General features: G+C 44.2%; 1 protein-coding gene across 5 annotated transcripts; it reads right to left on the bottom strand.

Annotated features, from left to right (window-relative positions):
- Nucleotides 1–3,099: 3,099 nt before the first annotated feature.
- LOC116940371 (heterogeneous nuclear ribonucleoprotein F) lies at nucleotides 3,100–14,688 on the bottom strand. 5 transcript variants are annotated; one of them, XM_032950144.2, is made up of 12 exons: nucleotides 14,597–14,688; nucleotides 13,144–13,255; nucleotides 12,212–12,367; nucleotides 11,697–11,846; nucleotides 9,535–9,673; nucleotides 8,764–8,942; nucleotides 8,086–8,223; nucleotides 7,209–7,330; nucleotides 6,972–7,107; nucleotides 5,671–5,754; nucleotides 4,586–4,753; nucleotides 3,100–3,517 (listed from the first exon to the last, which is right to left on the bottom strand). In XM_032950144.2, the coding sequence occupies exons 2-12, from the start codon at nucleotides 13,232–13,234 to the stop codon at nucleotides 3,399–3,401; spliced, it is 1,482 nt and encodes a 493-aa protein (XP_032806035.1). In that variant the 5' UTR covers nucleotides 13,235–13,255; nucleotides 14,597–14,688; the 3' UTR covers nucleotides 3,100–3,398. The 5 variants fall into 5 exon arrangements, with proteins under 5 accessions (XP_032806035.1, XP_032806038.1, XP_032806037.1 ...); XM_032950147.2 differs by having other exon boundaries at nucleotides 4,586–4,714; XM_032950146.2 differs by having other exon boundaries at nucleotides 7,209–7,306.
- Between the last annotated feature and the right edge of the window lie 1,058 nt (nucleotides 14,689–15,746).

Below are 15,746 nucleotides of genomic sequence, written 5' to 3'. Positions count from 1 at the left end.
GCACGTGGTAAGGGAACGTTTCACCAGCGCTGTGACCCCTGCAAAGTGACCTTGCTTAATAAACTGGAGCAAGGGGGTGGGGGCACACAGCACAATGTCAAACAAACGTAAAACAGAATGTCAGAGTTTGACTTTTCACGTGTCTTTGAGGCTGCGACGTCCATCGCTCGTCATCACAGGCATTAAATATTACGCAAACATTTTTTCACGAATAGTGCAGAGGTGGGGAGGGTGCGGGTTCAGCCCTCACCAACCCCCTCCCCCCCACCGACATTAAATGGCTGACTGGAAACATGGGTGCAGAAGTGGGTGGTAATGGAGAGCGAGCGGGGCACGCAGGGCTTCGTGCGGGGATGGACACAGGGGGCGTGAGCTTTGCTCCTGCTCCAAAGGTCCTCATCTGTGTTTGAGAGATGCCCTCCGCAGCAGCCTCGCCCTCAGTGTAAACGCGCCATGCTGTTTATGGAACACGAGCAGTAATTTACCGTCACTGTGCAACCTCCCCTTGGCCCTGCCGGTAACTCAGCAACTCGGCGCAATAAACGTCCAGGCCGTGTTCTCCACCACCCACACGTACAAGATACACATACGCACGCACATGCATCATGGTCCCGAGCCGGTGATGGAAATTCAGCATTTCTATGACAGTAGCAAGTACTTTGGAAATGTAGCATTCCTATGAAGCCGATCGGGGGGGAATAATAGCCAAGGGTTAGGGGGTAATGCCCACCGCAAAGATGGAGGCAATGGAATCCAGAGGTGTTGGGCGATTGCCTTGTAGGACATTGACTGCTGGAAGGGGCCTTTATTCTGCAGTGGATTGGCCAAGAGCTGTAAATTTAATAATACACGAGAAAGCGTTTTGACCAATGAGCATTCTTTGAGTAAAGGGCAAACAACGTTTGAACTCTGCCCAAAATATCATCCTTAAAAATGCACGCCGTGTTACACAATCGTCGCACAGTTTTCTTCAAATTTGATTCGAAGCTTTCGTGTTTTGTCTCTCAAATTTGGCAATCTTTGTTAGAACGTAATCAACCAGGTGGGGTGTTGACTGTTTTGTTGGCCGACTGTGTTGTATTGCATATTTCTAAGTTTACTGTTTTCTCATTCATTTGTACCTGATGGTTGTTGCAATGGTATCGTCGTATTCTATTTAATTTATTTCTACTTGACTTTACCGAAAGAACCAAAGTTTTCTTCATTTTAGGAAGTTTTTGCAGTGGCACCTGTTATTCATTCACGATTTTTTCGATGGGTCCCAGTCTTTCAGCAGAGGCGCAGCGCTTGGTCTCCTCTCGCCGGCTTCTTTCATTTTACGCCTCAGACAGCAGTGACATTGACCATGACCAGGGCTTAATTTCACAGGGCTGCAAGACGGAAAATAAATCCGCGAGCAGCACACCACATTCAGTCCGCATTCTGCTGTGGAGACTAGTTATGCACCCACTGCAGTCTAGGAGCAGCACGGTATATAACATGAAGCCATGGCCATCGAGGTTCACCTCAAGGCACCATGCAAAGGGTTTACCCACCCTAGGAGGCGCCGAGTAGCCCTTGATCCAAAACTCGATACTGTGCTTTGTGAAGATGAAAGGCGGTGTGAAGACTCTGGCGAGTCAAGTTAACAAGCCTCTTAAAGATGCAAATCGAAAAGCAAATCTGTCATCTGGCACACACGTGTATTCGGACTATTGCCATGAACCATTTGTACATTAGAAAAAGCTTGCAAAGTGTTAGTGCTTCCAGAAAAGCTACCCTTATCACGAGTCTTCAAATGCATTAAGGGACATCCCAGTTGTCTAGGTGTATCCAAAAGGGCTCGTTTGATTCGACTTTTTTTTCCCTCTTAAGAGTGGTGGGAATACTTCAGTATTCACCCTCAACCAGGGCAATTCGCATGCAAATCCCATCGTCCGAGCCACAGTACACTTGTTAGCTTTCATTAGATTCAAGCACCTTGCTTCTGCGCCGCCTAAGTCTCACCTACCCAATCATTAAAATGTCAAAACGCAACCCTATTTGCCAAAAAGAAAAGCTTTCCACACTTAATCTTCACTATTAAATAGACACGCATCTAATTCATGGGTAGTTCAATATAAAAACCATGGGCAGCGGAATGGAGTTTGTCGGTACCCAATAGCAAAACTGTTTTTGAAAAGGTCTATAACTACAGATCACACGTGGATACACTGACCAAATATGACAATTCACTTTTATAGGCCAAATAAATAGGTACAAAGTTTGTTTTCCCATCTCTCAAACAATGTGTTCCAGCCTGTAGAATAAACACATTTGGATGCGACTCATGTTATTGATCAAGGTACTACACAGCACCTTAGCCTCACATTCATAAACTCCTTTTCAATGAGAGCTGTGATATATGTAAGTGGTCATGCATTTAAATACTGTATAAAGCCCAATTTTAAGTACTGCATATTGGAGTCTATATAATACAATTTCTAAGCAGTCATGCTGGTATTCCAACATCAATAAATTGGATTCCCATTGCAACCAAAGGCCCATGGCTGTATTTTAATTAGGAGCAGCCAACTCCAGTTGACATTCATCATGCCCAGTGAGTACAAATCCTTGAAGGCAACACTTATTTTGCTTAAAGGTCACTTCCTTTTAATAATGGCACAGTGATAAACCAGTGGCCCACTGGCCTCCACTTGCCCCATAAAGTACTTGTGCATTACCCAGCTTCATGTTAATGATCACACAAGTTAATTGCTGCCTGTGCTCGAGTGGTGGTTCCAAACCTTCCTGGACCCCAGAACCACCACCGACTGGTCGGACACATTTTCGTGGAGCACCATGAAACCAAACAGCTTTCAAATTCAACTCTAAAAGCACCGAGATTTACAATTAAAACCCCATTAAGGAGCCATTAGCTTTTATATGTGTATAAAGTTGCAGTTTCTATACAAATGGTTGTGCAACGGGCAGTAAAAAAGTAATGGGTATCTGCAACAGTTCCACAAACCACTGCGGAAGAATGGTCAGACATGGGCTTTAAAACTGTAGATTGGGCACTACCACCACCTGCAGCCCAAAGTGAGAAAATGCAGGGTTGGGAAAACACACGACAAGTCATTGTAATATGAAAGACATTTATTCACACGCACTGCCAAAATGTATGAAGTTGTTCAAGGAAAATTAATACAATAAACAAAAAAATAACAGTATATATACGTCTCTGCCATACATACTGTCAACACAGGGTGTTATAAGCATAAAAGGTTGGAATTACCACAACCAGAGGCGCTTCCACCTATCACAACAGGATTCAGAAACGGGCGTCTCAGAAAGAGCTCAAACTGGCTGGCTATCCACAAAGACCTGTCTACAAACGAGAAAGAGACCAAGCTTTTCACTATGCCTCGGTTTGGAATTCACATGTTCCAGTTCCCCCTGCCCATTTTTCCCATGGCCGAACCACCCATTCCCATCCCGCTGTTCTGCGTACTGCCGCTGTAGAAGCCACCCCCTGCCCCCATGCCGCCTGTGCCTCCTGTGTGAAAAAGGTGTGACACGAAAGGTAGAGATTTAGGACTGAGCATATGCACAGTGTCCCTCTATGTATTTCACTCCCCAGCCACCCTCCAACCCTCAAAAATCTTAATCCCCCCACCCCAACCCCCTTTTCTCTGCTAAACAACCAATTGCTCGTTGCACACCCGCACGAATCCGAGTGCCCAACGGCGAACAGTCGTGAGACTGTTTGATGCCTGCCCACAAAAGCATGCTTGCCCTTGCTGCCGTGGCACCAATGAGAAGAGCGTTGATCCCAACTTCCCACTTCGGCACTCTGACCTCACCCACACCAACCCCCTCCTGGCTACAAGGCTAGCAAATTACTTGGTGCCAGCATCAGTCCAGAGTTAATAATGGGGTGGCCATCACTAAGAACACAAGCCAATCAAAGCTGCTTAACTCTGAAGAATCTAATCATGGCTTACCAATTGGACAGGGCAGCATAATATCCACTATGCATTTAGTCTCCTCCCCTCCTGGTGAACAAAATCATGCCCATACTTTGACAAACCGATGTCACAAACGTTTTGTTTTACAGCAGTGCGTGGCTTCAGTTGGAGCCCGGTCAATTCCCCCCAAAGATGTTGAAAACCAAATGGATTTAAATTCCTCTGGCCAATACCAGTGGAAGGCAAAGTAAGGTGAAATACCACTTGAAATTATAATTACTGACCAACCAGCGAGTGCCTCCCAAGACCCCTCCCCGAACCTCCCTCCCTCAGTGCTCAGATTGAGCAACGTGGGGAAAAAATATATATACGCCCGTTTCAACCTTTACACTCACCAACACAAACAGCGAGAATTGAGATGATATACAAAGTCAGATATTTGTTCTTAAGAACTGGCAGCCACATTTCTCATCCTGACAAAATGTGCAATTTTTGGGGTAAACTGCATGCAAGCGATGATTTAAATTTGATATAACCTAACGAATCCTTTAACTTTCAATTTTCACAACCACGTTTTTTTTACTAGAGCTAAAAGGGAATTTAGTTTTTTGTAACTTCAGGTGAAAGGTTCAAACTGTTGCACTGCCCTCACTCACCATAGCCTCCTCCCATGTTACCGCCATAGCCATCGGCGCTAAAGTTGCTGTTGCCATATCCGCCAGACATGCCAGCGGCAGTTGTGTTGTAGCCGCCCTGGTTACCGGTGCTGAAGCTTGACTGAGAGCCTGAAAAACCCGCAAAACGGCCTCCATTATAACCACCACCTAGACGCACGCACAAACACACACAGGAATATAACTTATGGGGATTTTAACATGTCTTAAACAATGATGCAACACAAAAGACAAATAGCTCAATTTTGCACGCATGTGCCAAGGCTGTGTTGTCGTCGGTAAGTCTGACAAGTGTTATGCCTCATGAGTAAATGGACTTTTAAGCAGAGCTGTCACTTCACTGGCATCACAATTATATGGTAGCACGCCAAATTAATTTGTCAGGTATTGCAGGAGAGCCAAGCACACAAGTGAAGTGTGTAACTACATTACAATAAGCCATTTAGTTTTCTGGTTGTCTTCCTTTAAAAACGATGCAGTTTTCAATCGCAGATAATTAAAACCTAGACGCTTTTTGGCAAGCAAGAGACTGCTTGTGATATTTCAAAACAGATGTTCATAACCTTTCAAAGACGAAAACATTCATTTTGAACTTCTTTTGCACCATACTTAAGTCAACCATGCAAAATCGGAGGTGCGGGAGCTCGACCAAGTATTGGGAAACCTCAAGAGCTTGGGGCGAGCATTAAGTTCCCAATTAGGATAAAAGCCAAGACTATCCACCAAGTTGCTTTAAGTGAGGAATCCAAGAGATTGGCAGAATGAGTTAGCTCTGGCACCCAGCCTATTTGAACAAAGACTCAACACTAAGACAGCACTCTTAAAAGGAAGAGGATTTTAATTTAACATTTAAACCATTGCATTGCCAAGGGCACTAGATAAACTATCTTGCATTTGGTTCTGTATGCCTACTGGTTGCTTGTTTTTGGTTACCCCCGGCAAGGAGAAATAGTTTTAGGGACCACTGCTGAAAGAACTATCAAGACAAAGATATTGGTAGGTCCTGTAGGGGGACCTATACCCCGTGAGTGTGGGAGCTGCCATCCTCCATTGCGTGGGGCACCTACCCATGCCATTGCCACCACCGTAGTTACCCCCACCCATGCTGGCTGAAGCAGAGGAGTTGAGGAACAGCTCGATGTAGCGATGTTCTGTGGAGAAGCAAACAGACGGCACAATGTTATGTCGCAGCCTGGCAAGCATTTGTCAACCAACAAAGCACCTCTCAAACAGTACAAATCCTAAGAATATTGAAACAAGGAGTTATTTTAGCACACGTACAGGCTCAACCAGCCTATTTCAGCTACTGCTATCTCATCATGCGTTAAATCCCGCAACCTCCGATCATCCTCAAGTGGCCTCCTCGTCAAGCCCGTCTCTTGAATCGGACCAGGCGAACGTCGGTTCCGTCGCAGCTTCAGGAAGCCTGAAACGCAATAACTTTCACTGCACATTGGCAGTGTTGACCTCCAGTCAGAATCTGCAGACTTCCTTTAATTCACCTGCACCTCCAAATGTCATGTTTAAGCTCGATACATTTTAATAATGAAATGATCACCAGCAAGCTTGCATCACCATCATGGGTGACCACTGGGTGAACCAGTTGACTGTTGTTTAGTACCTCATTTGAATTGAATAACCAAACAACTTGCATGCAAACAGAGGCCACTTGTCATCTATGAAGTTGTACATTTACAAATCCATTTCACAAGTGATGCCGTTTGTCACAATCCTTTGCTGCACTAGACAAACATTTAAAGTGGCTTCAACATGTCAGGGCTTCTCTTAACAGGTTAACTTTCACAGCATGGACTCATATGTTATCATTCACTCAGAGCTATGCTATGGAACCGAAGTTAAATAAATATGTAGAAACCATAAACACCTACTCACGTACAATAGTCTAAACTACAGATGTGATTAATTTAGGCATTTGTTTGGATCCGAAAAGTCTCAACGCAATTACCAATGAGAATGGCCCCTTTTTAGGGCCAAACAAAAAATATAGGCTTCATCACTAGGAACTATGCAGCGATCCATTTATACAACCCCACCGATTTATAATGACCTACCTATACACCCAATACATGGAGTGATGGCTCCATATCTTTGTGGAAAAACTTAGTGTATTACGATCAGTGGGAGGAGACAGGCTTTGAATGTAAAAATGTTCTCCAATTTCCCTCGTGGGGACATGTAAAAGGATGGATAAGCGGATTGTTCTATTGTTGCAATGTAGGACAGTGAAAGATGGCAACGATTTGGGCAGGCCTTAATCCAGCAATAGATTAGGTCGAACTATTAATCAATAATTCTGTAAAAACGTTCCCGCCGCCTTTCAAATGCCACAGCAGCGTGTGCAGCTTACGCATGTGAGCCTTGTCCTTGGCCATGGCGGTCACGGCATCCTCGTGAGAGGCAAACTCGACGTCACACTCTCCCGTGGGCCTCCCGCTCCCGTCGTACTCGATGTTCACGCGAACAGGGTTCAGCGGCGTGAAGAACTGCAGCACAAAGCACACAAGCAATGACAGATGCAGCTCTTCGACTTCCACGACTGCTGCAAACTGCGGTTGAGCTGCGAGCAGCAGGAATCTGAACCTACGTTGTTAATGTCCAATTCTGTGGCTCTGAAGGGCAGGCCCCGCATGTGCACAAAGTGTCCAGAGGAGCTCTGGTAGCTGGATTCTCCTCCTCCTCCACCTCCATAGCCACGGCCAGACATGCCTGCCACAAAGCAGGCATATACAGAAATACTCAGCCCCAACGTTCACTTTACAAAAGAAAAAAACCAGTGCATTAATTCCAATTCCTTACAAAATAGAGCTATACAAAAAGGAACAACGTATTCCCAGTGGCCAAACCAATGTTTACTTGAGCATAAAGTACACACCTCTGATTATCATTGTTGGCTAGATATGGGGCATAAGTTCATACATACATTTAATGTGCAATAGGAAACCAACAATAAGTTTGACACGAAATAATAACTTCAGGCAAATAGCATAACCATTCCAGAATAAATTTTGATTTAAAGCTTTCGTGATTGCAGTAATTCATATTCTTAGCTCTTTCGGTAAAGTCACGTTGAAGGGAAACAATAAAATATATATAAAACAAAACACAATAAAAATTCTCACGACGTTTCGACCATACACCTGATGACGACCGTTTGTGTTTTGGTCGAAACGTCGTGATAATTTTTTATTGTTTTATATATTTTTTATTATTTCCCTTCAACGTGACTTTACCGAAAGAGCTAAGAATATACATTCTAGAATAGCCAAGTATGGTGCTTTAAGTTTTATTGTCAATGTAGAGATGTCTAAATGGAGAAATTCTCAAACCCCCACCCCCCAAAAGCCGCCTTTAGACGTTTGGGAAAGCTCCGTCAATCAATCACCTAATCTTTAGAACAGCATACAAGGGGTATATGGGGGGGGGGGGTGTAAAATCCCAGCAACACAGGAACATCAACTCACCTCGGGACATGCCGCCACCTCCCATGCCACCCCCCATACCCATACCCATCATGCCCTTCCCACCCTGGTCAAAACCACGGTCATAGCCATAGTTGTCATTGTAGCCATTGAAGCCATCGTCATATCCACCGCCATAACCTTAAACGAGAGACACCACACGTTCGCCACTCAAGTCCATAAAATCGTCACTTTACAAGTGTGAATATAATCAACATCCCGAAGTGAGCACATGGTTCACAAACATAAGTCTGGACATACAAATCAGATTATTCTATTCAGACTGGAAGACTTTGAGCGAGGAAGCCCTTTCCCACAGGTGCAATCGAATGCAAAAACATTTTGCATAAAAACCCTATTTTTGATTGGATTTCCTTTGAGATGTGATCACCATGGGTTTGGAATGGAAACGTTTTAATCAAAGTGTTTAAAGCAATCCATTAAACCTACACGGGTCATACGGTAGAAGACTATACACAAAGCATAGCCCATCTTTAAAAGGTAGTTATATATTTAAATTGTGTGTAAATCTGAATTCACACATGGCTATACATAAAGGACTTTTCTCCTTTCAGTCAATCTCACAATGGTCAATCATGAAGCCAAGGAGTATTCAGGTTAGCATGTGTATAGCAGAGGAATTGGGGAAGAGGGGGGGTCATCGTGCTGCAGTTGCCTCACCTCCATAGCCACCGCCTCGGCGCATGCGGTCAAAGCCTCCACGCATGGGAGGGCCCCCACGGCCACCTCCCATAGGCCGATCGTAGGGCCCGGGCCTCTGCATTCCCATCATTAGCCGCTTTGGTGGGTCGTAGTAGGCGCGTACCTCACCCCTGTTACTCTTGAATACCTCGATGTACCTGCGGGAAACGGATACAATTCAAAGTGAGACTTTGCACGAGCCACATCGCAACGCTTAATGTCACAGTAAAATGTGAACATGTGCACTAACACGAGTCGAGTTTTTATCTTAAATGCTACATTTCAAAATTGCCATTAATTAATTTCACAGGTGTGTAAAGACCAAACTTCTGAATAAGTTGACTTTTTGAAAATGTGTGCAAAGCCAAACTATTTAAAGATGTAAAACAGACAAGTAAACGTTGCGCTGGAATTTACGTTGAAAAATTAATTCAATGTTTGAAGGAGTATGTGAAAGCTAACCAAATGATCTTTACAAGGAGGAAACAATACACCTGTGTATGAACTGTAGAGAGGACACTTGTTTGCCCTGCCATGTTTCACCCACCTCCCACCTCCGTTCAAAGCAATCGCGATTCCCAGGACATCCGTATACCACCTTACCCCGGCCAGTCGCACTAAAGAGGGCCCAGGGGAAGGGGGGATGCTTTGCCCAGCACCCACTCCCCTTCCAGCTCAATGCACAGTCCCACGCAGCCTCCCCCCTCCCCGCCAGGGGGAAAAGAAGTCTCTCTCTTGCCGTCTCCCCACCTGTGCCCTATCCTTTCCTTGTGCTTGCCCAGAGCCTTCTCGGCTGCCTCTTGCGAGGCAAACTGAACGAAGGCCTCCCCAGTGCTCCGCCCCTGGTAGTCCACCGGCAGCGTAATCCCGTTCGGCACGATTTCCAGCCCTTACAATTAGACAAACCCAAAACCAACATCACTTAGACGAGGGAACGCTAGCCCAAGGCCCGCGACGTGTCAGCACTTCCATTCCAGGTAAACAGGTGTCAGGGTCATGGAATCGCGTGTAAAAGCGATGATTAAATAAATCAAGCGCCCGCCGTTCCCTCGCCCGTCCCCCAGCAACTTAGCGGAGGAATCTCTGAAGCAGCAACGGTTTTAATGCAATCTGTGGAAACGTCAGCAAAAGCCATTGATATACTTAAGAGATTAAGGTGTTCATTCAGACCACCCCAACCCATGTCCCGCTGGCGTCCCTGAAATTGTAACAGTTTTGGTCAAAAACTTTGGGCGTCTCTTCCCCCCACCCCTGGAATAAAAAAAAATCAAGGGCTGGGTTGGAAACATCTCCCACCCACCCCCCAGGTCCCCATCGATACTCAGCCTAAAACAATCCCTGAAACAACAACAATGTTATGAATACGACCGAACAGAGTTTGCTTTTGAAATGCAACACTGGGTGAAGGCAGTGTAGAGATGCTCATGGCCTCCCCGCCCCACCCACCCGAACCCCAACCCTGAAAACAGCAATAGGGCATATATGCCAACAAATTAGAAACAGCAGATCATGCAGAACACGGTTGATAATTTTGCACTTGACACAAAACAATGCACTGTTATCTGCATTGAACTAGGATGTGGCCGATGCATTGTTACAATAAAATACGAAAACACTGTCAAGAGAAAAGATAGACATTTTGGACAACTGGCTCTCCATATGATACTGACATTTAAGAGCCTGCAGTATTGAGTAAAGTTGGGTGCTGCATGGTTGGATTAATGCATTTTAGAAAACAGATTGACTAAAGTGTAGTTCTTTAATTGTGCATGTTTAACCGGCCAAATGGGATTAATCAAGTTGCTGCTTCAGCTAACACACGTAGTACAATGGGTTTTCTTTCAGCCCTAGTCTTTACATCAGTCACATTATTACACGTCAGGAAATCTGCATATTATCTTATATAATGAATTACATTTTTTTGTTACCAAGGTTGAAAACCCTAGTTAGTTCAGCTAAAAATGAGTCACTAAAAGTCTAACCCTCTGTAAAACTCAAAATTTCATGAACACCAGATGGTTACAAGACAAATCTTCCTTTCGCTTATAATAACATAAGCCTTTACTTGATTTGGAGCTTTCGTGACTGCAGAAATTACTTTTTGGCTATTTCGAAGGAACCATAGAGTAACATAAGCCTTTATTTTACACAAGTTAAATGAAACAGCAACTTGATAGCTACAGGTCAGCAATTATGAACCACAATTTACTTGACTAACCAGGAACACACAAGCCAGCTATTCTCATGACCAACATGGTGTTTGTGAGGCTTCCTTCCAGCAGTGGATTGTCAAAAGGACAATTATATTCGTCACAATAAATGTTCACCAGAGAAAGTATAAAATTGCAAAAATATTGTATTCCAACGAACAAACCTACCCCACTTGACTTACCTTCGGGTTATATTTTTTCCAGATACAAAGTTAAAAGCCATCTATGAGAATATATGGCATGATGAGGTATAACACCTGTTATTTTCTACCAATTTCCCTTTGTTTATTATTTGTTTTATTATTAATAAGGCCACTTGACAAGTAACCTTGGAAATCCCCAAGACAAAGTATACAAACCATAAACCAACCAAAAAACACAATTCAAACTTTACCAAAACAAATTAAATTGAGGCTATAATGGGTACAAAATCCCTCGGGCAGCCACACTGAAATCAAGCAACAAACCCAAAGCTAAATGCATCACATCTGAAATGAATTAACAATGTTGCAAAAATGTAGTTAAAATCAACTCTTACGTATTTCTAGCCAGTATATGCCATTTAACATTTCCAGCTCAGGACTCAAAACAAGTTTTACATGCTGTGATAGGATTTTTTTGTCTACACCTTCACTGCCCATTTAGACAGGAGCTTTAAAGCTCAAGAAGAGATGCTCTCCCCTTCTCTTGGTGACAACTTACCAGTAAAGAACTGCGCAATCTCCTCCTTGCTGCAGGAGAAGGGCAGGCCGCGCAAACGCACGCAGCCCTCAGCCTCCCCACTCTCGGGCAGCGCCACCGGGTTCTGCTGGTTCAGCACCCAGTTGAGCTCGCTCAACTTCGATCGGAACACTGCACGACAATAATAAACAACCATTAAAATACCATGGGGGGGGGGGGGGCTTCTCGCACTGGTAAACTGCTTAACTTATATTTTTTAAATCAGGATTAACGGAGTGGAAGAAAATGACATTACGTGTAAGCCTGCAATAATATTCAGATCAAGTCAACAGAATTGAGTTCTAGCATACACGTTAATATAAGATATTTTACATTTGGCAGTGAGGCAGTACAAATGAGTGGACCTGGCAGTGAGCAACTTACCTAAAAAGTAACCCGTTAACTCAAGGGCCCTTAACTACTGTGTTCCAAGAATCATACTGTGCCGATCACCCAGGGAATTAATCACCATCGCAGATATGACAGTGTTAACTTGCCTTCAATGTAGCGGTGCCCCATGTTCTTGTGGTCACGTTCCAAAGCCCTATCCAGGTCCTCTTCAGACTCCAGCTCCACAAAAGCCTCCCCGCTGGGTCGGCCTTCACGCGAGTTGGTGAAGTGTACGCCGTCGGCACTATTCACGATGGCACATCCTGCACCGCAAGATCAGCACTGCAGCGTTACACTACTTTTTCCTTATGGCAACATTTTTCAGGATAACATTTTTAAGATTCAATTCAGTTGAATGAAAACCTTTTATTCCTCACCATCAAATGTTAGTCCAAAATGATATTTGCCCTGCTATAGAGTTGTGGGCTGTACGACATCTTTTCATAAAAAAAATAAGCTGTGTGCTCACTTTCACAGTTTTACCCAACGTAAAAGTGGTAACGTCACATGTATGCCTGCACGATAGCGTTGCTGACCTTCACTTACACCGAAACCTATTAACTGTCAGTTAAAATGACCATCATTCACTTTAAGATATCTATTGAAGATGCCTCAAGTAAAAAATAAAGCAAAATACACGACTGCATTCTTTTCTTGACCAATAATTTATTGTAAATTATAAGCGAGGTTTATTTCAAGTCTCCCAAACGAATAATATAATTACATAGTTCACGTAAGTAATGCAACTCGTAGGAACTGGTTCACATTGTAAAACTTGCCACTACTCCTACAAAAATTAGTTTTATCTCACACTGTATTCAACTACGTAGGTAAACACTTCTTGCAGCTTGTTTCCTCGCACTAATCAATTTTGGAATACCCAATCGTTTCTATCTTCTTTCCGACGTCCTTACAACCGTGCTAAATTCAAAAATTAGTATCATCTATTACACCTTCAAAATTGCCTCTTGTTGCTCGTCATTTGGCGCCCTTTCTTAGCAACCATGATTTTGTTAAGACGCAGGCCGCCCGGTTGTACCTGAGAGGAACTTGATGACCTCCTCGGATGAGCAAGACCAGGGAAGGCCCCGCAGCCGCACCACGAACCCTTCCACCACTTCATCAGCCATGACGTTAAGTTGTACTAATTCCTGGAAAATGCAAACAATGGACTAAGTGAAAAGACTGGCACGAGACCACGCGGTTTTCACGCAAGCTCATTTACACGCGACCGCCTCGTGGGTACAATTTATTGTCCGAATGCGAAAAGAGGCTCGGTTAATGAGGCATACATCGAACCTTTATGAATATAAGCAATCCCGAATTCAATACACCTGACATGGAACGGAAGTTGAAACACGTGTCAGACAAACATTTTAGATTGAATAAACTTCGAATATAAAAATGCTAAAATCCAAAAGTAATCTAAATAAGTTAAATTCAGGGTAAACCAATGATTAAAACCGTAAATCGAAACTAAAAACGAGCTCAGGTCTGGGACGGACGAGCCGAAAACAACAAAGCCAAATCGAACACCGCATGGATTTGTAATCAAATTTTCACTAAACCAAATACGAATACAAGTGGAATATCAATTACAGCTCTGGCAATCCAATGATGGTTGATAATACAGTTCGGACAAACTTCGACACTGAAATTGGCATCGACTCCATATAATCCTGTATTCATCCGAAAACGCGATGTAACGATGTATACAAGACAAAAACCCCACACGGCACGTGGAATTTATACCTCCCATGACAACTCCGTGATGAACTCCAATCAACGCTAAATAACCCAAACCAAATTAAATGTGCACTCGCATCATAACGTTTAAGGTTGGATTCGGGTCCCACGGAACCTTCCCGAGATGGCGGCGCGGGGCAGCACGCGTGGCGACTCGGGGCCCAGAATCCCTCAGGCTCCCCTGCCTCCCCACTCTTTCCAAACTATAGGCAGACGACGCCGCACGCAGAGAATAAGCTAACGAAACCCGTCAATTGAACCGCTTAAGTTACTTATTCATCACAAATATCCCGCTTTACTTGAAACCTTGGGATGAAAAAGGCCTAAGCGTAGTCCAATTAGGAAATGGCCGCGCAAGGCCGCAACCTCGCACTCTGCCGGGATCCAGTCCCTTGTGTATTCAAGCTTTGCAATGAATTACCAACTCGAGCCGCACGCTGTGTTGTTACTACTAAGTAACATTAATACAACACCTAGTCGTGCGAGTGCAAACCGAGGCTGGGGGGGGGGGATGCAAGGCCTCGGCCTTCTCGTCCCCGCGCCGCCGCCATTTTACCGCCTCGCGCGCAACAACGAAACCAGAATCCCGACGCCTCTCGGGGTCGCAAAGAGAAAAAAATAAACTTCATACTTAAACAAATCACTTGAAAAGGGCGACGCGCGGCTCAATAAAACAGCGATAAATCCAAATAAAAAATCGCGACCGATTCATTGTCGTGAGGAAACGCAACGCAGCTTTAACGCACCTTACAAACACCCTGACGTTCGCTCGCTCTCTCGGTCGACAAGAACGCGGCTGCGCATGCGCGGGGCCAGCTCCCCTTTTCGCCCCGCCTATTTTCTCCCCTAACCCCGCCTTTTTCTCCCCAAGCCCCGCGCTTTCCTTCGCACAGCCCCGCCTTTTATTTCCTTTAGCCCCGCCTCTCTCGGCTCTGGCTCCGCCTTTTTATTCCTTAGCCCCGCCCTTTTCGCTCCCCTTCCTCCCCCATTTCACCATCCCGTTCTCGCGAGACCCACCCAAGATGTCGCGAGATCTTATCTGCCAGGCGTTGGTCGATTCAATTGGCTGTTGAATGTTTCACAAATCGACTGCAGGCCCGTGGCTCCAATTTAAACAGAGACACTCGCGGTGCAAGCGCAATCTAGAATGGACATGGGATTGTTTTAAGACTATCCAGTGTCCATTATCTATGTAATAATTAGGCGATTCTTACTCTCACAAGCAATAGCAAAACAATCTTCAACACATTCGTTATATATCACTGGTTTAGATATATGCAACGACCCTTTACAGCACATAGGCCCTCGGTGTTAACGGATATTAAGAGAGTATGATATAGATTTATTTTAATGAGCATTTTATTTTATGTTCATCGGATAACGATCCGATAGAATGAAGGAGGCAATATTAAACCAGAAAAAAAACATTGAATTGTAAGTTGAATTGTGAGCTTTTAATCGATCTGATTAAACAATCCTACATGTTGCGGTGCACGTGACAATGGCTGCAGGCGTTGCATGAGCGAATAATAGTTTCAGTTTCATTTATTTGGTATAGCCCTGTGAGCCATTCGGCTCTTGAATCGGGTGCAACCACAACGAACAAAAAACAACATGAACAAGAAAACATCTTAAAGTGACTATGTGACTGTGCAAACAGAAAATCGAGGAAAAAACAGCAAAATATTCCTGAAAAACCACCATACACCAACGCTGTGTGCAGAAATCCCAGTGGGATGCAAGTCAAACAACAACAACCACAAGACAACTTAGATTAAGGCCATCAGTCTAACTCCGTACTACAACAAACATGGCCAAACCAAAAAACGTTTTCGACATCAAAATAAAGCCATAAAAGCAATATAATAGTCATCATAGGAACTGTGACAGAATTTT

Source organism: Petromyzon marinus, chromosome 8 (assembly GCF_048934315.1).
Source record: "Petromyzon marinus isolate PM22_M1 ecotype Great Lakes invasive population chromosome 8, UKy_Petmar_22M1.pri1.0, whole genome shotgun sequence".
NCBI classification, from domain to species: Eukaryota; Metazoa; Chordata; class Hyperoartia; order Petromyzontiformes; family Petromyzontidae; genus Petromyzon; species Petromyzon marinus.
This window is presented reverse-complemented; position numbering and strand designations above follow the sequence as displayed.